At 34.3% G+C, this 26,570-nt stretch overlaps 1 protein-coding gene across 1 annotated transcript in view; it reads left to right on the top strand.

Annotated features, from left to right (window-relative positions):
• The window catches only part of LOC138698450 (dynein axonemal heavy chain 1-like), a 629,600-nt gene that overhangs the window by 559,612 nt on the left and 43,418 nt on the right, over positions 1-26,570 (top strand). Inside the window, exons 16-18 of the mRNA XM_069824385.1 lie at positions 15,892-16,056; positions 20,555-20,771; positions 25,491-25,765. Coding sequence (XP_069680486.1) covers positions 15,892-16,056; positions 20,555-20,771; positions 25,491-25,765 — 657 coding nt within the window. The remainder of the gene's footprint in view (positions 1-15,891; positions 16,057-20,554; positions 20,772-25,490; positions 25,766-26,570) is intronic.

The raw sequence follows: 26,570 nt of genomic DNA on the forward strand, positions 1-26,570 counted from the left end.
TGTCCTGTTCTGTATATTTATTTATTTATTTATTTATTTATTTATTTATTCTGTTCTATTTATTTAGGCCAATTTATTTGTTGTGTCCTGTTCTGTATATTTATTTATTTATTTATTTATTTATTTTTTTATTTATTCTGTTCTATTTATTTAGGCCAATTTATTTGTTGTGTCCTGTTCTGTATATTTATTTATTTATTTATTCTGTTCTATTTATTTAGGCCAATTTATTTGTTGTGTCCTGTTCTGTATATTTATTTATTTATTTATTCTGTTCTATTTATTTAGGCCTGTTCTATTTATTTAGGCCAATTTATTTGTTGTGTCCTGTTCTGTATATTTATTTATTTATTTATTTATTTATTCTGTTCTCTTTATTTAGGCCAATTTATTTGTTGTATCCTGTTCTGTATATTTATTTATTTATTTATTTATTTATTTATTTATTTATTCTGTTCTATTTATTTAGGCCAATTTATTTGTTGTGTCCTGTTCTGTATATTTATTTATTTATTTATTTATTTATTTATTCTGTTCTATTTATTTAGGCCAATTTATTTGTTGTGTCCTGTTCTGTATATTTATTTATTTATTTATTTATTTATTTATTTATTTATTTATTCTGTTCTATTATTTAGGCCAGTTTATTTGTTGTGTCCTGTTCTGTATATTTATTTATTTATTTATTCTGTTCTATTTATTTAGGCCAATTTATTTGTTGTGTCCTGTTCTGTATATTTATTTATTTATTTATTCTCTTCTATTTATTTAGGCCAATTTATTTGTTGTGTCCTGTTCTGTATATTTATTTATTTATTAATTCTGTTCTATTTATTTAGGCCAATTTATTTGTTGTGTCCTGTTCTGTATATTTATTTATTTATTTATTCTGTTCTATTTATTTAGGCCAATTTATTTGTTGTGTCCTGTTCTGTATATTTATTTATTTATTTATTCTGTTCTATTTATTTAGGCCAATTTATTTGTTGTGTCCTGTTCTGTATAGCCTATTTATTTATTTATTTATTTATTTATTTATTTATTCTGTTCTCTTTATTTAGGTCAATTTATTTGTTGTGTCCTGTTCTGTATATTTATTTATTTATTTATTCTGTTCTATTTATTTAGGCCAATTTATTTGTTGTGTCCTGTTCTGTATATTTATTTATTTATTCTGTTCTATTTATTTAGGCCAATTTATTTGTTGTGTCCTGTTCTGTATATTTATTTATTTATTTATTCTCTTCTATTTATTTAGGCCAATTTATTTGTTGTGTCCTGTTCTGTATATGTATTTATTTATTTATTCTGTTCTATTTATTTAGGCCAATTCATTTGTTGTGTCCTGTTCTGTATATTTATTTATTTATTTATTCTGTTCTATTTATTTAGGCCAATTTATTTGTGCGTCCTGTTCTGTATATTTATTTATTTATTTATTCTGTTCTATTTATTTAGGCCAATTTATTTGTTGTGTCCTGTTCTGTATATTTATTTATTTATTTATTTATTTATGTATTTATTTATTCTGTTCTATTTATTTAGGCCAATTTATTTGTTGTGTCCTGTTCTGTATATTTATTTATTTATTTATTTACTTATTCTGTTCTATTTATTTAGGCCAATTTATTTGTTGTGTCCTGTTCTGTATATTTATTTATTTATTTATTTATTTATTTATTCTGTTCCATTTATTTAGGCCAATTTATTTGTTGTGTCCTGTTCTCTATATTTATTTATGTATTTATTTATTTATTTGTTTATATATTTAATCTGTTCTATTTATTTAGGCCAATTTACTTGTTCTGTCCTATTATGTATATTTATTTATTTATTTATTTATTTATTTATTTATTTATTTATTTATTTATTTATTTATTTATTTATTTATTTATTTGGTCTGTCCTGTCTATGTATTTATTTAACTTTATTTATTTAACTATTTATTTATTCAACTCTTTGTTTCACTATTAAACTACGGCATTTATTTAACGTGGATATGATATGATGATGCAATATTACCTTCCGTGTATTATAATAGTTGCATGTATCACGTTGCACGAAAGAGGCATCGTCTAAACAAGTGATTAAAGAGTACGGTACATTTTTGTCTTAAATTCGTCATTACTAACATGAATATTGCGTTAACAAGTTACGGAAAGGTTCACTGCGAAAACTTTCTACTCCCGTGATTATTCAACGCATTGATGAATATGTTACTGAAATTATTATGGATTATCGAATTCAGAATATTTTGCAAGGAAATGTTCGTAACAGTGTGAAAAAAAATTACAATTTTTCTCTCGCTAGTCAATTTTGAAATGCAAAAGTGATGCCAAGGTTCGGAATGGTGCACACTGGAATTTACTGTACATCACTATGTGCTCATTGTTGCGGCATATTTTATATGTTCTCAATTGAGTTTTTTAAGTGCTTGCGGTTATGGACGCATTAACTGTTACTGTTACAGCGTCGCTGTTGGTTTATGGCCATTGGCCTCCGGTGTTCACGCATGGAAGAGAGTAACTAGCCATGGTTACTCACTCGCCTGTAGCACAAAAATGATGAAACTGTAAAAACAGCAGTTCATGAAAATCTGAGCATCGATAGCAAACTCGTCAACTGCCCATTAAGTGGAAATATGTTCTCCACATTTGAAATTCTATATCAACAAATGCATATGCAACCGCTACCTTGTCATCGGTAGAATGATTTATGCCAGGGGGCCAAACGTTTTTACTTGGAAGGTCAGTAACTACAAGGATGATGGTTTGCTGGTCATATGTTATACTAAAGATAAATCCTCCAAATACAAATAAATTTTACATATAGTATTATAATTATCAGTAAATATTTATCAGGAAGAAATTATTGCCGTACATTAAATTTTACTTCTGATGCTAGTTAAGTTTCTGAATTTTGGTAAAATAATGCTAGGCCTTATATAGGGTAGAAGAGGAACGATGCACCAAAATTGAATCGGTCATTTGTAAAACCACATGTGTCACAGAAAACAAGTTTCGAAAATATATATATATATATATATATATATATATAATTTTATATAGTTAATGGATTTGATATTAGCCCTGTTAAATTTTTACAGGAGGACCATACATTAGTATGTCTGATTACAGAAGCATTGTATTGTAAATTTAAAAAAAATATATATTTATTTTAGCTAGCCAGCTAGTGAGTACAAATTACATTTATAAAATAAAAATGTTTCTAGCCACTACCGTAAGAGCCAGGCTCGTATACGGTGTGGTCTTAGTCAATAATATAACAGAAAATTTACAAGGACAGTTTACTAAATACAGTAAGTAACTTAATTTAAACCAATAAATACAACTCAAGAGCAAGAATAAAGAAGAAAGAAAAAAAGAGAGAAAAATACACATTTAATATAAATTGACAATCCGACAGAAGCCAGTGATATTCAATAAAAACACGAATATAGTCGACAGAAATAAAAGGTAAAAAATACATTTGTTAATATTATATATCTTGGATAATTTTACAAATTTCTTTTTTAAAAGCTTCGATTTCAAAATATTTCAAATTTGGAAAATGGTTTGTAATTTTATTATGAAGTCTTGGGCCGAAACTATCACCATGTTTAAGAGCTGCACTTGTATGAAATTTAGGCTCAATTAATAGGAAAGTAGACTTTTGTCTTCGAGTACGATATTCATGTCGATTAGATTTATGTTTCATTTGATTTCTGTGGTAGTAAGTTAGTAAACTATATTTATAAATTTCTTCAAAAGACACTACATTAAAATCTGTATAAATTAAATTTAAATTTAAATATCTCATTTCATATCATCTTAAAATATTTTTTTTTAAGTTCTTCGACTCATGTTGTTTTAACGAGTACCAATAATAACAACTTTAGTATCCTAATACAATATGTAGTGTATTGTTTGTTGCAGCATGAAGTACAATATTCCATTTTTCAATCTGTTTGTATTGTTAGGTATTTTTATTTCAGATTCGAAATGGTTGATATTCAATAATTAAATTAAAAATATTATATCCGAATTTAAAAAAATTATTCCCTAGTATTCATTTTCATACCAGTGTGCAACGTGTTTAATGGCAATGTATGAGTATATACATATCTTTAGTTAACAATAAGTAAATTACATAAATTCCATATTGTCCCCCCAAAAAGGACGTGTTTCTTGTTCTGGGATCTTTCTTCGGAGACGTTTCCTGTTTATACCATGCACTCCTTCAAGATATAAATCTTGCTCATTTTTGCTTTCAAATGACGCAGTTTTGTTAAAAGCGTCTATTCTACCTAGTATACCTATTTTTATAGAATACTGTCGCTAGCACCTGATAGCAGAAAAGACGACAATATTAATGCCTATCCATGTTTCTGATCATAACCCTACTTAATTTCATCTTAATGCTTCTCGCTGACTGGACTAACAACGAGATCATGGCAAATGCATCTTGGCGTTAAGCATTAAAATCACAATTAATGTTAGAGGAGAAAAATTCGCTCCAGCGCCGGGGATCGAACCCGGGTCCTTGGTTCTACGTACCAAGCGCTCTGACCACTGAGCTACGCCGAATTCAATCCACAGCACCGGATCGAATTCCTCTCCTTCAATGTTTCTCTTTGTGGCCTTACTCCAAGTTAGGCATATACAGTATGTTGACGTTTATGTCCGACGTCAACTGCCATTATACTAGGGGCGCACTCAGCTGAATGACTTGTTTGGCCGGGATTCCGCAGTTATATGCACTGCTAGCTGTGAGAATATTGTGGATTTATTAATTTGTCCTACAGAATAATATCTGTAATATTAATTGTCATTATTACAGATATTATTCTGTAGGACAAATTAATAAATCCATAATATTAAAATCACATGAATCCAGGACTGATGTGGTTTTGGAAGGAACTCAATATTTTAAAATTTTATAAAATGCTTAGTAGTGATCAGACTCACGTTGTTTCGACTGGAAATGATACGTCTACCCCAAAGAGGTGTACCTCTTAGTCTACCCCTATTGCTTGCTATAGCACCAGTAGAAATGTGGATCATGTGGTTTTACAAATGACCGATTCAATTTAAGAGGTGATTGTACATGTTAAATATAACAACACTTTTGTTACACTTTTGCCGTTAAGCAGGAAAAAAATTGTCTTTGTCCAATGTTTGCAGCGCTCTATTGTGGTAACTGCCTGAGAGAAATGCTATACAAGCAGATAAGTAAAAATAAACTGAGTAGTTCGTGTCTTGAGGGTTTTATTTTTTGCAAATTAAACCGTTTAGCAAAGAATTTAAATTGAATAATAGCGAAAATCGTTAAAATAAATCTTGCAACGTAGCGCAGTGTAGCGTATCTCCGAATGAATACAGCAGAGGTAGAGGGGAAGATAAGGGATGGGGCAATGACGTAATCTGACCTTCCCTTGTTATGTTGACATTTACATTAATTTAATAGTTTTCAGTCTAAAATTACATGTAAATAATACAGTGGGCTAAAATTCTTACGTAAATAAATATTTTATTTGCACTGTAATAGGAACTCGTAATTGTATTTTAAGTTTCGGACAAGGTCACCTGAGCATATATTTTAAATTTTGTCACATAAAAACACATATTTTTAATTTTTTATGTAAATACATATTTTCAAATATTCGCATATAAAACACACAAAAATTAAGTTTCAGTGAAATAATTTTTCTATAAAAGTTCCTTAGACGTGACAGCTGGCAACTGTTTCTTGGAATTGCCTATCCGTGGACCTGTAGACCTGTGGAACTGCAGTCTGCTCTCTCACCACAAGCAATAAGAGCTGTCACCACTAAAAAATTGTACTGGAACTAACACACATAAATACTGATGTGTCATTTAGGAGTTCCTTGTGTATTATCATAACGCTGATTCAGAAAGCAATTATAATTTCATAAACATCAGCTGCCTCTGTTTTAGTTTCCAATAAAATTATAAACACGTCTCTAAGGAATGCAAGTTGTTTCTCAGTAGTCAGGGCGCTCTTTTGGCGCTCTTTTTCCCAGTACGAGGCAGTGTTCCGCGATAATCGTTAGTCATTTGTGATGGACAACTTGAGGATGAATCTCATTGTGTACTGTAATTCGTCAGCAGTTGGTGAGACAGCATAAGTTATACTGTCGACTACTGAATATTGTTTGTATTCACATAAAATAATTGAAACATAATTTTAAATATTTTTCCTTTTTTGTCACATTTCCCGATTTTTAGCACATAAAAAATAAATATTACCCGAATTTTAGCACCTAAAAATCCGAGACCTAGTTATTAATCACTTATGACTTTCTTACGTTTAGTGTTGAAATCTGTGTAATTAAAATAGGCCTACATAAATGCAAGTTCACAATATATTGTCAACGGTTCATATTTTATTAGTGCGATATATGATATGATATGATATGATATGATATGATATGATATGATATGATATGATATGATATATGATATGATATGATATGATATATGATATATATGATATGATATGATATGATATGATATGATATGATATGATATGATATGATATGATATGATATGATATGATATGATATGATATGATATGATATGATATATGATATGATATGATATGATATGATATGATATGATATGATATGATATGATATGATATGATATGATATGATATGATATATTTATTCATCTATCATATATCTGTAAGACAGACCTGTTACAATTCTATATTACTCCAGATCTGCCTTACTTTACAATTTTAATCATCTATGCCAAGTCTCACAACTAAAAAAATAAACAAAAACAAAACAAAAAAAACACACACACATACACACTACAAGGTCAATTTAATACACCATTACTTTCAACTTTCTCTTCCCATTTCATCTTCACTATCATTAAAATTTGCCCAATTTATTTAACTCTCTTATATTAAATTACATATTTTCTTATATGCTACGTATCTATTCATATTAAAAATTTATTATTTATCCATTTCTTCCTTGTATTGTCTGTTACTTGACATTCTAATAATATATGGAACGCGTCTTCTCCCATGCCGCAAAGGGGGCAGGTATCCTTCTCTATGGTACCCCTCCTGTTTTTCAATTTCCATATTCCTAGTCTCCACCAAGCTAAGCCCATCCTCACTTTCCTATTATTTATTCTGACATATTCTTCTTGTTGTTTTATTGTAGTAGGTTATTTTACGACGCTTTATCAACATCTTAGGTTATTTAGCGTCTGAATGAGACGGTGATAATGCCGCTGAAATGAGTCTGGAGTCCAGCACCGAAAGTTACCCAGTATTTGCTCATATTGGGTTGAGGGAAAACCCCAGAAAAAACCTCAACCAGGTTAACTTGCCCCGACCAGGAATCGAACCTGGGCCACCTGGTTTCGCGGCCAGACGCGCTAACCGTTACTCCACAGGTGTGGACTTCTTGTTCCCATGACGTTTTAATGTCCTTGTAGTTAATGTTTTTAATTCGTTGAAATTTTGATATAATTCATGTCTCGTAGTTTCATTACATTTCTCTTTTACGATTTTACAAATTACATTTAAATTCATTACTCCAATTTCCTCCCATACCCATCTTAGACCTAATCTACTCACCTTGTTCTTTAAATGTTCTAGCCAATTGGATTTCAAATTCGTGTCCCGAAGAAACTGCAAGTACTTCTTTTCAATGGAAGTGCCCTATGTATAATTCTGCAGTGCTTGGGAAAAGTGACGTAAGTCAGTTTCCACAAACCTTTTTTGATAATTTATTGACAACTTACGGAACATCTGCTCGCTTGGAAAAAAAATACATAAGTATTTCTCCCATTGCAATAATTCATATAGAAAAAAATCAAATCGACATAAACCAGTGTAAGTTGTCAATAAATTATCAAAAAAGGTTTGTGGAAACTGACTTATGTCACTTTTCCCAAGCACTGCAGAATTATAATAGCCTATAATAAGTATATTATACCGTACGCACATACAAATTCCATTGTTTAAGAATGAAAGAGAAAGACGTGACAACAGCGCATAACTGGAAACTCCCATCCCAGCGAATGGTATAAATTATTGAAAGAAAATCCACTTCCCTTTTATCTTCAACATTAAAATTATTAGAAAATTTGAATAACAATAACAAACATGTCATTGCTAACAAAGGCAGCAAAACCGTCGCAGGTGAATTCCCAGTGTCCATCACTACCAAATAGTATCTCGCTATCATCAATTCATCGACGTTAAATAGCCTAGTAGTTGATACAGACTAAATAACCGACTAAAAACAAGAAAATATTGCATTACCTGACAGCAACTGCTGATGTAAGTAAATATTACCTTAATTAACAGAATTTTAATAATACGAAATTGTTATCTTACAATAAATATAGTTTAATTCTATTGTGGACTATTTTAACGATGCGGTACTGTTATTTTGCCACATGACACTTGAAAGTACGGGGAAAACAATCATTAATCTTCCGACCGAAAGCAGCAGCTTAGGTTATCGACAGATGCGCTCCCAATGGCTGTTACAGAGACAGCGCATTATCGGAGATTCGACAAACCAGAAACTATTAGTAAGAACACTATTAATTATAAGCAATTAAAATGTAATTTACTCATCCAAATTAAGAAAGGAGATTGTGAAACTCCAGTAGTACCAGTATCTCATAGTTATTACCACAGATCGTCTGCCAGGAAACTGATTTCGCTTAGGTAATTTCTTCGGCCTTTTACTGTTATTGATCGTTGGTGGCTGCCGTATTTTCTCGAATACCCCGCGCACTTTTTTCTCCGAAATATACTGTACAGGTATAAAGGACAAATGCGCGGCTTATTCGAAATGAAGTTGGCAACATTGTTAACTGAACTGTAGGCTATTTGTATTTGTTTTTAATTTGTCGTAAGTATATTTGTTGAAAATTTTATTTTTATAATTTTTGTTGTTATTATTATTATTATTATTATTATTGTTATTATTATTATTATTACTACTACTACTACTATTACTTAAAGCAAGTAAAGAGATAGGTTTGGAAGTAAATCCCGAAAAGACAAAGTATGTGATTATGTCTCATGACCAGAATATTGTACGAAATTGAAATATAAAAATTGGAAATTTATCCTTTGAAGAGGTGGAAAAATTCAAATACCTGGGAGCAACAGTAACAAATATACATGATACTCGGGAGGAAATTAAACGCAGAATAAATATGGGAAATGCCTGTTATTATTCGGTTGAGAAGCTTTTATCATCCAGTCTGCTGTCAAAAAATATGAAAGTCAGAATTTATAAAACAGTTATATTACCGGTTGTTCTTTGTGGTTGTGAAACTTGGACTCTCACTTTGAGAGAGGAACACAGGTTAAGGGCGTTTAAGAATAAGGTGCTTAGGAAAATATTTGGGGCTAAGAGGGACGAAGTTACAGGGGAATGGAGAAAGTTACACAACACAGAACTGCACGCATTGTATTCTTCACATGACATAATTAGGAACATTAAATCCAGACGTTTGAGAGATGGACAGGGCATGTAGCACGTATGGGCGAATCCAGAAATGCAAATAGAGTGTTAGTTGGGAGGCCGGAGGGAAAAAGACCTTTTGGGGAGGCCGAGACGTAGATGGGAAGATAATATTAAAATGGATCTGAGGGAGGTGGGATATGATGGTAGAGACTGGATTAGTCTTGCTCAGGATAGGGACCAATAGCGGGCTTATGTGAGGGCGGCAATGAACCTCCGGGTTCCTTAAAAGCCAGTAAGTATTATTATTATTATTATTATTATTATTATTATTATTATTATTATTATTGCTTTGCAAAAGTGAGGTGCGCAGCTTATTCGAGGGAGCGGGATATTCGAGAAAATACGGTATACATTTCCTCTGGATCGAAAGTCGGAACGTTTTATATTACGTAATGTAGTATGGACAGATAACGCAGACTAAAGGGACGTCAAGGTTAAAGAAATAGTAGGCCTATGCAGCTGACTTCCATTTATTGCAGTTCATTTCAGTTGGAGTCATTACAGTACACGTGTATGTATATATATGTATGTATATATATATATATATATATATATATATATATATATTAAATAGGGGAACATTTGAATCAAAGTGAAATTTTAATGGCAAGAAGAGTAATTATCTCATGCCCCCATGTTAATTGTTGTACCAGTGCACTTCATTTTAAACGACGTACTCAGCTTCGAAGCCGTTAACCCTTTGAATTTACAGTAACTTATATTTAATTCCCTTCTTAAAAGTTTTAGGTTTTACTAAAATATTGACAGTAATTTATTATTAATGGAGAGAAGAAAGAGCCTGGCGTAATTGCCAAGCAAGTAGGAATAGTAGAGAGAAGAGAGGAGGAGGAGGAAGTCCGTGGCCCAAGTACATATTAGAACAGTGAATCTTAATTTGAATAGCTAAGAAACCGTAAAACATGCCGTGCTATATTCCCACGGAAATATCCTGGCATTCAACAACCATCTATTTCAACAGTCCAGAATTTCGTTTTAAAAAGTGAAACATTCTCATTTTAAAATTAAAATGATTCATAAATCGCGTTCTAATTTAAGAAAAACTGGATGACATGGGGTAGGCTAAAACAATCTTCCACGGAATTCTTAAGAAAGTTAGCTCAACACGCAGCTACAGCCAGGACATCAGCTTGCAAAGCGACGAAACTGTTAAAACTAAAGCCTTATGGGATAACAATCATTCATAAATTAAATACAGTAAATGAGACTGTATACCTAGGGTTCAATTCTGTCGAGAGACGAAATCTTTACTTAGCAATTTTTTTTAATTATACGACGCATTCCGTTTCATTGAGTTACGATGTACGATTTTCGAAAATTTTGCACGTATCGCATATCGCCTACTTAGGTGTTTGGTTTAGGCTTCACTAATTTTAGAGTCAAGTCTTCCAGCTGTGCTGTTGAACGTGACGTCGCCTTGACGACAGATATCCGCCATTCCTGTTCCGCCCTCTGGCACTGCTTATGAAAGTTCGCACCAAGTTGTCATGAGCCCGCTCCTTCGCTATGAAGGAGTGACAACTCCGATGATCATTTTACTTTTATTATTATAATTTTTTTTTTTTTTTTGCTAGTGAGTGTATGTGGATATTTCTTGTCGGAATTGCTCGGGTTTAGAAAAATTAATATAATGTTGAGTGCATCTTTTGAGGAGGAAAGTTAACCTGGTCCAATATAGAGCGGTTGGAACCTCTTAAGTTACACCAATAAGGCATCGCTCATGAGGCAACTAAGCCAGGAGATAATTTTAATTGGTTATTTTACGACCCTGTATCAAATCTCAGGTTATTTAGCGTCTGAATGAAGTTGATAATATGGTGAAATGAGTCCGGGATCCAGCACCGATAGTGACACAGCATTTGCTCATAACCAGGAGATAATGAGGAAAGAGTGGACAGTTCCTTTCCCTCTCCAGTGCCTACATCGCTGACTGGTAACATCAGACTTTAAATGTAAGCAACAATTGTTCTTCCTGGGACATGTCATATCGTCACGTGATATGTACTGCCTGATAATACATGTAGCCCTAACATCCAGATCCTCAGTCAGAGGTAAATATATACTGTAGGTAATAACTCAAATGTAGAACGTGTCCCGAAATGATTTCTTCGTTTTTAATATGGTTTACTTAGGAATGTATAACCCGTAGGAAGTTACCTGAGAAGCCACAGTTCCTACGAACTTATCCTTTCAGGGAAACATGGTTAGAATTTCGAGTTTTCTTTGAAAAAAAAATATGTGATAAAAATATTATATCTTCCATTTTGTTGCGAATTAATCACATTACTGCAGAAATTTCGTACATAATAAAGGGAACATTTTTTATGTTGAAACGCAAGTAATATTTTCTGTTTCCTCTTGTTCGACTTCATTACGACGATCAAATAAATCTTCAAATGAAACTTGCGTTTTTGAAGCCACGCTTTCCTCTTTTACTCTCAAATGATCTTTGTTTAGTAATGTGTTTGAGTGTAAAGAAAGCAAAAAGAGTACAACGTGGTCTGTTGTGACGAGAATCCAATTCTCCGCGTACCGGTAAAGCATCGTATCACAAACACGATCACACCTGTATTGACTAAGTAAATATTTATCGCCTAGAAAACGGCGCAAATATTAAGGATAGGCTATTGCTGGAGAGTTTAAGGTAATATTTATTTATTTACTTTATTTATTTATATATCTACCTATCTCTCTATCTATCTATCTATCTATCTATCTATCTATCTATCTATCTATCTATCTATCTATCTATCTATCTATCTATCTATCTATCTATCTATCTATCTATCTATCTATCTATCTATCTATCTATCTATCTATCTATCTATCTGAACCTGTTTCGATTTCAAACAATACAGGAACGGGAGCATGTAAATAGAATGCAATAAACCCGCATTGGAGAAATTGAATGAATTCTGTCTATAGCTTTGTAAAGTATCCCTCTCCCAACGATCGGCATTTTAATCCACGTAAACAGTTTTTACATTTTGCATTTCAAAGTAAAGGCTTGTTTTAGAAATTAAAATGTAGCGATTTTATTCAACGGTACCGATTCATTTACCAGAGGTTTACAGTAAATAAATACGATATAACTAGATACATTAAATTGGATTAATTAAATTTCGTTTTAGGGGTTTTACAAGCTGCGTGATTATATAAATCTATTCAGTGTATTAACTTTGAGTTTAGTTATAAAGGATTGAAGCGAGTTTAATAAGGTAATCTGCATTGAGTATTAGGGCAACAATTTAACTGTGTTTCAGTTTAAATGTGCTGTCAGGAACAGCCTGTTGACTCAGTGTCTTTTCTTTTATTCCACACTCTGCTATTGCGTCGAAGTTTCTCCAAGTATGGGACTGAGGAGGATGTCGAATTAAGTGAAACTGAATGCGCTCTGGCCTACAGTAGAACCATAAATATGTTCATAAAATGTAACTGAAAAAACATTTAAGCAAAGAACTCTAAAATGTGGCTCTTTCAAAATAGAACAAACATCAGAACAACAATTGATATTAAATACAATGGTGAAGTTAGTTAGTTAGTTAGTTAGTTAGTTAGTTAGTTAGTTAGTTAGTTAGTTAGTTAGTTAGTTAGTTAGTTAGTTAGTTAGTTAGTTAGTTAGTTAGTTAGTTAGTTAGTTAGTTAGTTAGTTAGTTAGTTAGTTAGTTAGTTAGTTAGACAGACAGATAGACAGTCAGTCAGTCAGTCAGTTAGTTAGCTAGTTAGTGGGGTTTAAAAAGGGCGCGTCAGCTATTATGACTATTTGCGCCCTTATCTAAAATCCTTCACAAAACACAGTACAATAATCAGAATGCTTAAAAGAACTAAAAAGCGTTGTCACTGACAGTGGTGAATCTTTTAAGAGACTATTGAGGCTTAGGCTATCGAAAAAAATTATTATCCCTAGTAACAGTAGGCCTATAAGTTCGTAATAACGATATATCGTAACATTTGGTTGCACTCCGATCCTTCCATATAGGCTATTAAGTTCACTGTTGTCAGTCATTCCAGAATGGAGAGAGCAGTGCTAACCGAAAGTCTTGTGGCAAAAGCCTATTAAGGCATGGCTACGTCCTTGACTCGCAAGCTTGAGGGGAGACCGGGGAAGGGGTATGGATTCATTACATCTTCGTACGAAATGAGGCTAGCCTTCCGTCACAATATTACTTCGCGCTATATTGGTGTTCTCTGAAAGCGCTGCTCTGTTGAGTGTTAGTTTAATCAAAAGTTCATATATGTGTTACATATTAATTTTGCGTAAAATAGTTCATACTAAGAGAACATTGAGGTCATTATTTGTAGAATTAAAAGAGAAACCGTTTTCAAGTTGGACGTATAAGGTAAAGTTTGTTCATGCGTCTAGGTTCCTTCCTGGAGCCATTTAAAGCCTGGTATCTACCATAAGCGTCCAAAAAACATTCAGACCTTAAAGAAAGAATCATATTTGAATGCAGTAAAATTACGAAAGAAACGCTTCAGCGTGTTTTAGAATCGGACAGCTACAGAATTGGAAATTTTTTTAATGAGAGCCGACCATTTCGAACATACTTTACCTTAAATAACTAATATAATAACTTAAGCTCGGAATTTCCTATACCTTATGCCCTATCTACGTAGCTAGGAACACGAGTTCAGTACAAACAAATACGCGGTTGCGACACGGAAGTACAGTCGGGTCTAATGAAAATGTGGTCACCGCTTAAAAAACCTTATGGTATCATGCCAGGTTGAATAAAATCACTGTAGACACGACTGTAATTCAAAATTATTGCGTTAGTTTGTTTACGCTGGGCCTGTTGCCTCAGCCATGCTCACGGAACAGAAGTTTAGAGCTTTATCAATAACCAGACAGCGGATTTTCGATTCCTACATGTTCAATAACTTCCTTGCAACTGACGTAGGCCTACATCTAACGTTCAGCATCGGGAGCGAAAATTCGCTGTCTGTTAATAACATATTATGAGTCTATACTCTCTAATCTATTGAAATCCTTTATTTCTATGGTGTGCGACTTCTTGTTCAGTCTGTATAAGGAATGTGCTTTTATTATATTATCACCAATGGTGTACTTCTAAACAAAAAAGTGCCCTGGTTCTGTAATTTCGGAAGTACCGGTAGTAGTTGTCTACATCCACCACAACCACCACCATTTCCGCAGGAATACTTATGGAATGTCAGACGAAAATACATGGGTTCGAATCTACAGAGGTTGTTATGTCTGCGGAGTAAACCTCACTATGAAATTGTTTAAATATGAATGAAATATGTATTTTTATGAGTACAAAATTTTACTATAGTAATGCATTTTCAGTACCAATTAATAGTCTTAATAATATACAGGGTGATTCATGAGGATTTACCTCCTTACGGAGCTTATTTCCGAAGACATTCTGAGCAAAAAAGTCATATAAACATTTGTCCTAATCTCAACATCAGAATTACACTAATTTGAAGTTGTTTGTAAAATACCATTATTCTTTAGTTTTAAGGGTAAAGTAATATTACAGATAAAGAATGAACTATTCAGGAGTATCATTTCTTTAATTAGCTAGTATTGTGAAGCTAAAAATATGTTGTGAATTCCATATTTGCTTAATACAGATTTTTTTACTACAAAATTACATTTTCTTACGCACTTATCAAACAATTCTTACAAATCATGCCACTCTTGCAAATTCTTTAAGACTGTGTACATTAGGATGCATAATTAAATTGTAAAGAATCCAAGTTCCTAAAGTCGTATGATTTGTAACAATTTTGTGACAAGTGCGTTAGAATGATGTCATTTTTAGTTAAAAATTGAAAAATAAAATCTGTACAAAGCAATTAACAACACATGTTTAGCTTCAGAACATTATCCAATTAAAGAAATGACACTTCTGAATGGTTCATTCTCTATTTGTAATATTTCTTTTACCCTTAAAACTAAAGAAAAAAGAAATTTTACTAACAACTTCAAATGAATGTAACTTTGAAAATATTGTGATTAGGACAAATGTTTATATGGTATTTTTTTGCTCTGACTGTCTTCAGAAATAAGCTCCGTAAGTGACGGTAAATCCTTCATGAATCACCCTGTATAATTTAAAGATGGTTTGTTGTATCTAATAATGTTAATAATAAATATCTATCAATTATATTGACTGTATATGAAAATCATAAAAAGTGCATTGTTGCCACCTGGTCTCGAAAAAATTGCCCGGAGCCGCTAGGGCCCGCCAGGTATGAAGTACACCCCTGTTTATCACGCATCAATTAGAAGCGAAGTTATTAATTTTCGTTTCGCTAGGTTTACACTTTTGATCACTGTAGTGAAATTCTTTCTGTTTGTGTTGCAGGTATCCAAAGCGTGCACTTCACTGTGCATGTGGGTGCATGCCATGTATAAGTATTACTTCGTCAACAAGTCAGTAGCGCCCAAGAAAGCTGCCCTAGCTGCGGCCAGAGACGATCAGGCTAAGACTGAAGCGATTCTCAAAGCCGCAAAAGACAACATGAAAATGGTAAAGTTAATCCTTATCTTTCTCATCACAAAAAAGTGACAAGGGATTTTAGGAAATCCTTATGATTGCGTGAATTAGAGTAATGGAACTGGGATAAATAAATATAATTTGCTGTAAGATTTAAGTGCGTCTAATGAACAGAATGAAATAAGCAATGGCTGTTCAATGCTCGCCCATAAGGGCTGCAATTCTCCCTGAGATGTTTAAGGAAAAACCAAGTACCATATTTCAGTAATTTTCATGGAATTTATGTACAGTAGTAAATTCTTTAAAGATAGGTCTGTATAAATAATGTGACTTTTAATTCACAACAATAATGTTACTTTTATTACAACAAGAATGACTTTCTATAACTGAATTTAAAAGACTCCCGTCAACAATGGGTATTTCACTCCACACAGCAACACAGTATTCGTTATTGCACTCCACAGACGACAACAATTCACTTGGATTATTAAGAACAACAATGTACTCCTAATCTCAACCAATATTCACAAAGCACTATTTACAAAACAAAACTGTCAGTTCTCAGTTCACAGTTCGTTTGCCTTGGCTAGTTCTTCTAGCTCATTCACTCAAGTTCACAGTATATCGAACCCAAGACTTCCAGAGACAGTCCACTGCACTCGAACTCAAGACTTCCGGCCGCGTTGCTTCCGCCTGGACGCTCACTGCTGCTTTACAAACTCACTCAAGTCGAACCCCGGTCTCGAAGGCTGCTTCACAAAAACTGACTGGCTTGCTGTCCAAACTAAACTGGCTGGATCTTCTTCGCGTCTTCTATTTATTGAAAAATCACATTTTCTCGTTGCTTCGATGCTCGAAATTTCTACAGATGCAGAGAGGATGGCGCTTCTCGAGACTTCTCCGGATTTCTCCCCTCAGTCGCAGTCGCTTTTCTTCCCCCTCTCTGCAGCGGCCCAGCATGTCGTCGTCTCCCCTCTCCTCTCTACGTCGCGCTCAGTACCCCGCGGAGCTCGCGTCGTCTCTCGCGCCTCCTGCGCGCCCTCCCTTCTGCCGGACGCGTGCTCGAATCCCGAGGCAACGAGAAGTTTCTAGCAGGGTTGCCACAATAAATTCTCATATTTGTGTTCTGGATATAAAACCAGCGCACTATATAGCACCTGAGTTTCAGACTCTCCGCATAAAGAGTAACAGTAGCTCGGATTACATCCTCCTCTGACGCCATGACACTCAAGACGCTATTAACGCTCGCAACTTCATACTTTTCACCAACACCGTGTAAACGTTCATTAGCTAGAGAATTTTTCAGCCACACATTCGCTAGCGTCGTGGCGTCAAAAGTATCACCATGGTAAATCACGCTGTACCAACCCCGCTATACTTACAATAAAATTGGTTTGCTGCTGCGAGACCCCTTAAAGAAGAAAGGTTGCTTTCACATCTGTGTTCTTCATTCAAATTATGACATTTAACTCAAACTTGGAAAAATTTAATGTTATAGTCTTCACTGTTTTCATATGCCAATCTTTTCCATCTATTTTTCTCTGTGTTCACTCTTGATGTTCTTGGTACAGCTCTTCATGGAACCCGAGATACTGGGCCGTCGTTCAATTCACCCACCCATTTTGACGCCTCTGCATGTATGTAGTCCTGGTTATCTCAGTCAATTCGTTTACAACCGGCATCAAAAGTGTGGTTTCTTTGTATTTACTTGTTGATTTTGATTGTTTCTACGTTCTTTGACGTTTGACATTATCCGTTTCAATAAATGTATCTATCACAAGGCAGGTTGTCTCAAATTTACCGCACCAATCAGATGTAACTCGCTTCTAATAACAATGTCTTCATTTTCAAACGACATTTAATTATTGACTCCACGTGGGTCACAAAGCTAACCGCTTGTAAACCAAAAAATGATGAATAGATCCTGTTATATTATCTGTTTAGTCTCTTTGTTTAAAGTTTACCCTCTCTTTACTCTCCAAAAGTTCACATTATGAAAATGAGTTGTAGATTCCTTTATTTTTTCAGCAAATTTTAAGTAACGCCATAAGAATAAAGACGCAACATTATTTATATACAGTGTATTGCAATTGTGATAGTTGGATAAGTAACTGGTTTAGTGTCTGCATAAATCTTTGTTTCTTTATTTTACGCCTCACACAGTTACCGTGAAATCGGCCGCCGTTTTTACGGTAGTAACTTTAGTTTATAAAACCTGTTTAGTGAGGAAAATGTTTATAAAAACTTAAAAATGAATACAAGTGCAACTTACCTGAGTCACAAGTTATGTTCAAAGTGTCCTCCTCCTGCTTCAATACATTTTTGACATCTCCGAAGGTTGTTCTGAAATACTCGACTAATCTTTTGTTTAGAAATGTTCGAAATTACTTGTCAGATTATTTTCTTCCACTTCTGTATAACTTAAAACTATACAAACTCGCTGCAATATGCTATATACTATTCTCTAACAATCTGAAAAACACAACAGTTTGTATTACATTACATCACACACGAATGAGTAATCCCTTCAGAAGCACACAATAGCCTATGCGAATTGCATGCATGCAACGCCCAACAAATGCCATTGAACTTCGGCTCGTGTAACAGAGGCTCTGTGAGAGGCAACGTTTCTGTACGTTATATGCTGAGAACTCTGTATGTGCTGATAATATTGTTTTTGTCTTGCAAAGATTCTCTAATTCAGTCTGTAATAAAATTATAACAGAGTTCATAGTATACAACACCTGAAATTATTACTATGAAGGACTGAAAAGGTTCACCCTTCACAATTTTTACGAATACAGCGTCGCAGGAGTGTTCCAGAATTCAATACATGCTGGACAAGACTGGAAACATTCCGGAATTTTCTTCAAATTTTCCTACAACCACTGTACCTCCAAAGAGAAAATTCGTTCCAGAAAGAAAGCAACCGTCACAAAATAGAATTCAAAAAACTTTAAACCGTATCTTATGCAAGAGGATGGTGTCCATAACATGATTGTTCTTCTGTAAGTGTATTCATCACTCAAGTAAGGACTCAAACTATGATAAAATTTGGGATTTTTTAAAATTAACATGGAGATGTTGATAAAGTTAAAAAAATAGATTAATTTATTTTATCTATTTTAATAATCAAATCATGTCCTAAGAGAGCTTTCAAAAATCATAATCGGCATGTTATTAGAACTTGCACAAAAATACAGTATATACAGAATTTGCAGCATTTATTTTGGTAAAGGAGAGAAAAATTATCAAAAGCATCAAAGAGTGACACAAAATGCACTTAAAGTTGGAAGTAGTGAATAAAAATAGATGTCTGGGACAACTTTTGAAAATATTGTATTGGTTATTTTACGACGCTTTTTCATCTGCTATGGTCATATAACTTCTGAATGAGATAAATGTGATAATGCCAGCGAAATGAGTCCAGGATCCAGCGTCGAAAGTTACTCGGCATTTGATCTTAATGGGTTGAGGGAAAACCCCGGAAAAAGAACCTCAACCAGGTAAAGGCTGGTTCACAATAAACTGGGAATAGAAACGACAACGAGAACGGAAATAATGTTAAAATAAATGTATTTAAATGTGAGCGTTCACAACAGTTAATTGTGAATGCTCACATTTAAATACATTTATTTTAACAATATTTCCGTTCTCGTTCTCGTTCTCGTTGTCGTTTCCATTCCCGGTTTATTGTGAACCAGCCTTAACTTGTCCCAACTAGGATTTGAACCCGGGCCCGTTTATTGTTAATCATGTTTCAGTTCTGTAACATCGATTTACCACTTACATCTCTTCCCTGTACCCTACTGGCCCAGATTACTGGAGAACCCAGTTATAGGTTATTTTTCAAATGTGCAATAACGAAGTTTTATTGTAGTAAATAAGGTAATTGCTAACCCAAAATAAAGAAAAATGTTACAAAGTAATTCCTTGTAGAAGATACTCGACATTTTGGCTTTAAGTAAGAATAAAATTATGGTACCATACTTTTTCTTGAATCCGAAAATAAAATTAATTTCTCCGTACAGGAAATTGCTATCCATTCTAACAAAGAATTTAATTTTGACAGAAATAAAAGGGAAACTCTTGACTACGTAATATAAGGGGTGTACACCTGTCTGGAAACAGGTTTCGTCTAGTATGGCGCAATTCGAAAAGTGACATAGGCAAAAACAGCCCGTTTAACAATGATTCAGCACATCATCAAATTTAAATTGAAAAATAAATTACCGAACAAGTGTCCACCTTAAAATACTTAGGAAACCCATTAGCAGAATATATCTTATATCTGTGTCAAAAGGCAATAAAAAGTAATTCAAACTACAAATGAATTAGGCCTACTAAGAATCTTAAAATTATTTCAAATCATATTTATTATAGTATGTAATAAATGTGCAATATGTGTGTGTATCTAATGCCTATCCACTTCACTTGCGTGATTCGGGTTCCGCATATTGCGGATAGATGACAGGATTATGACCCATTTTGAAGTTATATACCACTTCGGCTTAAAGTTCTAATATTACAGGTGCAAGACCGCCTCACTAAACTTGAGCAAGAACTTAATACTACGGTACAACGCAAGGCCGATCTGGAAGCAAATATGAAGCTGTGTGAAGATAGGATGGACCGTGCTGTGCTACTGGTCACGGGACTGGCTGATGAAAGGGAGCGCTGGGTGGAATCTGTTGAAACTTATAAAGTTGCTATACATAACTTGGTCGGGGATATTCTGATAAGTGCAGGTATAGATTAGATTAGATTAGATTAGATTAGATTAGATTAGATTAGATTAGATTAGATTAGATTAGATCATTATTAACTGATAGAATTACATTCATGGCATTGTCAGTACAAAAGTAAATTATATAACATACAATATAATACAAATAAACTTAATTCTAATAAGCTTCGTATGCATAACTACAATTCCTTTAATAAAATTATTATACGAGCTATTCCATCTCAAATCGACCGAAATATAGAGAAAATTGGCCTTACAATTTCTAAATACAATTAAACTTTTTTTGTACGTAGAGAACTGTGATACAATGCTTTGTGCAAAGTTTGAGGCATCAGAACTTAATAGTGTTTAAATTAATAATATCTAAATGTATCGTATTTTCATAAAATTAGCAACTTTAAACTGTTATGGCTCCGAAACCCTTTCACCCAATAATCAAAATCATGGTTTATTTTGATTCTGAGAAATTAAAGTTTATATTGACATATAAACAGATTTTCTTACTTTTTATGGAAATGGAGAAATTTAGATTTTTCCTCATTAAGACGCCTTTGCCCACGAAAAAATATTTTAAAAATATATAGTTAGATTCCGCATTGAAACTACAAATAAACACATATTTTTTACTGATGGTATGTTGATAAGAAAGTATTGAAAATATCAAATAAAGAAAATAAATAGTACGCGCATGAACTAACCAGCTGACTGTGAGACGGGAGTTAGCCGAGACAAGCAAGGCCAGGAGATAAACACGTGATGTTTCGTCTAGTAGCGCATAGCTGGGCTAGCTTTATCAAAAGTTTTCATAATCACAGGAATAAAATGACGCCCAACGCTCGCTTATCTTCAGCTCTCGGCAAGTGCGTGCGGTACTGCGCCGTTCAAGTCCAGGCGTGTGAAAATAATCTATTTAATACCCTCGAAACTTATTGCCATACAACTAAGCAAACAATGCCAAATCCCTCTTAATAATGCAAGGTTTTTTCTCAATATTTTTTTACATTTTTACAAAATTAGCAAAAAGCCTAAAAGTAAGTAAAATCAGATTATCTGTATCTCTGTGTACAATAAAAATAAGGATTACTTCTTAACATAACCTACCAAATGTGAGCTTCAAAATGAGCTCCCGCTCAATGTTCTGCAGTAAATGGTTCTAAAGTTCTGAGCTCTGAAAGAGGCTTGTTTTTATAAAATACGCTAAATTTGTCTCTCAACAATACGAAAACCGTTTGACTTTCGATAGTATATTTTTGAAAATGCACTCTCCTCAGCACCTTGTATAAATAGGGAAAAAATTAGAGTATAAAAAAATGCGAGGTTTTTTACTGATCGATTTCATATGGAATGGCCCATACATTGAAAGTGAAAAACAGTATGGATTATACAATATTATATTACATACAACTTAATACTAAATGACATACAAAAAAGAAACAAAAACAAAACAATTCGCGCCAAGAATTATACCTGAAGGCAACGTATCTCAAACAATACAAGTTCTTCACACTATTCCTTTAATCTGACTAGGTCTACATAATGTGGCAATTGGAAAACGGGACAGAATAATAATAGGAAATGCGCACAAGTGTGCAGAATAGTTAGTCTATACTGAGTTCAGTCACGGTTTTGGCATTCTTCTTGCAGTTCAGAACGTGATATTTGCCACATTTTTCACCACACAGTTTGCATATGCAGTTTTCAGATACTTCATGGAATCTATCTATGCCGCACACTTTATGGTGGAATCCGTGTACCGCCAGCCTGGTAACAACGTTCCTCATTTGCTGATTAGCTCCTTCCCAGCTTCTGTCGGTCATGGCACTGGTGGTGTAAAATTCCTCTTCTACTTCCTTCCTCTTCTGCAGGATCTCGATTAGTAGATTCTCGTAGGCCTCCGTAGTTGGCAGCAGCAGGGAGTGTCGTAGATCTTCGATCAGGTAGGGTTCTCTGGTGAGCAGGTATGTGAGTCTGGACGGTGTGTATTTCGACTGTTATGCGGTATTGATTGCTGCTGCCATCTACCAGAAGTGAATATGAATCGACAGGAGTCTTAGACTGAAGGACATCATACATTGCCTCCAATTGAGAATGATGTGTGATCTCAACTACACGACTCTCTTGTGTGTGTGTGTGTGTGTGTGTGTGTGTGTGTGTGTGTGCGTGGGTGTTCTTGTGTGTGTGTTGTCGCACAAATAAAAAAAGAGCGAATAACATTTTTGTGTTCAGCTGCGCAAAAGTACCACAGAAATGTTCAGAAGGACGAAGCAAGTAAACGGAGAAAATTGTCTGTCTTTTACACGTGTTTTTGAGTGGCATAACAGTTTTCAACATTTCAGAGAACCATTGCAAGATGAAAATTCTGACCCAGCAACAATAATACGAACCACAGAGTTGATTGAGAAGGTACCAATTTGCAACGCTTGGAATTATTTCTAACCATCTGTGCAGAAACAAGGAAACCATTCGACGAGCTTGAAGGAAAATATGCTCTTTGTGCAACAACAGCACCAAGTTGAGAACTACAGGAAACTACTTTGAGGCCACTGAAAAGAAATCCAACTCTCTGAATTCTACTGTTATGGTAGGGACACCCGATTTTCGCGAATGATTTTTTCCTAAATCTCTGCTAATTGAGTCAGAGAGTTAAGTTTTTTGTAGGTATGCACAAGACTCGTTCTTTAGACACATTTTACGCTCACGGTTTGTCGCAAATTTTGTTCGTTCCCTCTTTCTCTGCGAATTTGACCAATTTTTGCGTAAAACTCAATTTTTTTACGAATATCGCTGTATCGTACATTCGTCGATCACGAAATTCCATTATTTTATTTTCGACAGTGAAACGTTCATGGGTTTGTCCTCAATGTTTCATCATTTTATAGTTGCTCAGCTATGAAAAATTAAAATCTGTGTCGTGTGGTGCAATCCGCGAAAATTTAGACGTAAATATCCACAGGTCAGTAGATACCCTCTACATATATGTACAGTCCTAGATATAAACAATGGCCGATTTTTTGTAGCTTGAACTTAAGTCCACTTCGAACAGCGCTTGGTTCACACGATTAAGAAAAGATGTTTATTTTGTACCTATATACAATATTTGTTATAGATTATTTGTATAACACTTGATCTATAAACAGACAGAAAAAGTAACCAACAAACAAAGCAAATGAAAAACAGAGCAGAGTCTTGCATAAGAATTCGTTCACATGTACACTTAAGTTCTCACGAAATCAACTAGGCCTAGTCTTCCGAAGGGGACTTGGCGTATGACAGCCAGTCATTATTAATATTCTTTCTTTTTTTTTTTTGTCAAAGATTATACACTATTGAGATTAAGGTATTTAATAGATTCAGTGAAGCAGGCTCTTTAAAAGATAGAAAAAGAAGACAAAAGCTCCGTGTTCTTACGGAGGAAAAAATGATGAATTTGAAGCGGCCTTGGAGCGTAGTCCTTGCAAGTCTCTGACTCTGAGACGTTCAGCACAGGAGACAAGAATTTGTAAAGCACCTGTAGAATTGGCAACAAAATTATTTAAATAATTCGTACAGAATTCCAGTATTGGAACGTAGCAAATTCTCCAGTTTAGCGCCAGTATTTAATTAATTGCCGTGCATACAGCCTCAAGATCACAATCGCAGGCTAGCTTTTGTAATTGCATATTACGAAAACAAATAACGAAGAAATAGTTTCCAAATCGATTTTCTAATGACAATTTCTTAAGAAGATGTGGAATGTGTGTAAGAGAAAATGAATATCACATACAACATATTCTGTGAGCAAGATGTGTACCGAAGGTTTTGTTACAAATACCTATATGTTTTTTTATAAGATAGGACATGACAGCGCTGCGATCGGAAAAAAAAACAACTGAATGTCACATAGCATGGTAGACCTGTTGTCATGCTAACAGCGGTTGAGTTACCAAAGTTGCAGTTCCCACGTGATGAGTACTCAATGGCTCTCTTGGCGACATTCATTGTGCACACATTGTTAGCATTGATACGTTTCGTCTTTCATCCTTTGTTGATGTTTGTATTGTTTTTTTTTTACCTTCGCGTAAATTCGTGGGTGCTCGTGTAAAGGGGGTTAAGTATGATTTCACTAAACTGGGATAAGTACAGATTTCAACTCTCCACAATTACTTTTTTCTTGTGTTAAAGGGGTTAAATCATTCTTTCATCCATGATGCAGTTACAGTACTCCGTATTTTGTGACAAAGAGGTTTTATTCAGTACCAAAGCAGAGAATTACATACCTTACAATTTGACTTAACCCCCTTTACACGAGCACCCGCGAATTGTCAATGAATGTTTTAACGTCAGCCATGTAACGTTAATCCCATCAGCTGACAACGTGGTAGTTCATATTGGCAACATAGGACTTCAGTTCAAGCTCGGCCGCTTAACTGTCATGTCCCATCTTAAAAAAAACAGGTATAAGTTTTAAGCCATTTAACTTCCGAGATCACGCATCCTCGTTTAGTGGTGGCTTCCTATCTGATACGCGGCCTACCAATTTTCTGATCTGCTGTAGATGGCTCGATGGACTGCAGTAAAATTCCATTAAACGTAACAAATGTAATTAATGCATTAACAAGAAATAAATTGAAATCTTCATGCAGCAGTGTTTTCACTTTGTGAGTGTAATTAGTTGTTTCTTGTGAGAATAAATTGAACTTTGTAAGATATTAAATACAAGCTGAAATAACATTTATTGCAGGTGCAGTGGCTTATTTGGCCCCTTTCACAGATCGGTATCGACGTAGCTTGCTGAAAGAGTGGTCATCAGTTCTGAAGGAAAAGGAAGTGCCACATACTACTGGCTGCAGTCCAGTAACAACTCTCGGGGAGGCAGTATTGATACGACAGTGGCAACTTGATGGTTTGCCCCGTGACTTCTTATCTACTGAGAATGCTGTGCTAGTAATGCATTCCAAACGGTGGCCTCTCTTCATTGATCCCCAGGGTCAGGCCAATAGATGGATTCGTAACATGGTAAATTACAAATGCATGTCATCTTCTTACGATTTCAGTAAGATAGAGACAATTTGTGCACCTACTCAGAATATTTTAAGTGTTCGTGTAAATGAAGTGTCTGGTGTTCTGACTAGCTTGCAATAGGCCTAAATTAGGACTATTCAAAACGATAGAATCTCCATATAACGGGGTTAGGGGGACATCCTCGCGTTATAGCTTGATCGTGGTACAGTATATCGGAATATAATCATTTAATAAAGATATTTTCGGGGGACATGTTTCTAAAGGTAGGCCTAAAGGTAAGCGTTCACTACATCGTATCGCACGCATCGGACGAATCGGAAAAAGACTATCTTTGCTGTAATTGTTATGTAACCGCGTTCACTACATCCTATCGGACGCATCGCCTCTCGGCAAATCCATCCACGTTTCTCGGATGGGCAACTTTTCCGATGCGTGCGATCATGGCCTTCTTTAATAAATCAATTTTAATTGGTCAACTGTTACTATTATGTTGTGCCATGTTCAGTGTCGCGCGGAAAACTTATTTCGCGTGTAGAAAATTGCGAAGAATTATATAATTTGAGGCGTTCCCATTACAGTAATCAAGTCATTTCTTGCAAATATATTATATTACCAATATTTCTTTTGTTTCTTCCTCTTCAATTAAGACGCATGAAGCAATTACAAATTCTTATTCGCTAACAGACGTAATTAATAGACCTAACCTCAACTCCTTTGCTTTCAGTAATGTCAATATCGTATGACGTCATGTTTTAAACAGCTGATAGGGGAATCCGATGAGGCGATCGCACTGCACTTA

This window comes from Periplaneta americana, chromosome 4, assembly GCF_040183065.1.
Source record: "Periplaneta americana isolate PAMFEO1 chromosome 4, P.americana_PAMFEO1_priV1, whole genome shotgun sequence".
Lineage (NCBI taxonomy): Eukaryota > Metazoa > Arthropoda > Insecta > Blattodea > Blattidae > Periplaneta > Periplaneta americana.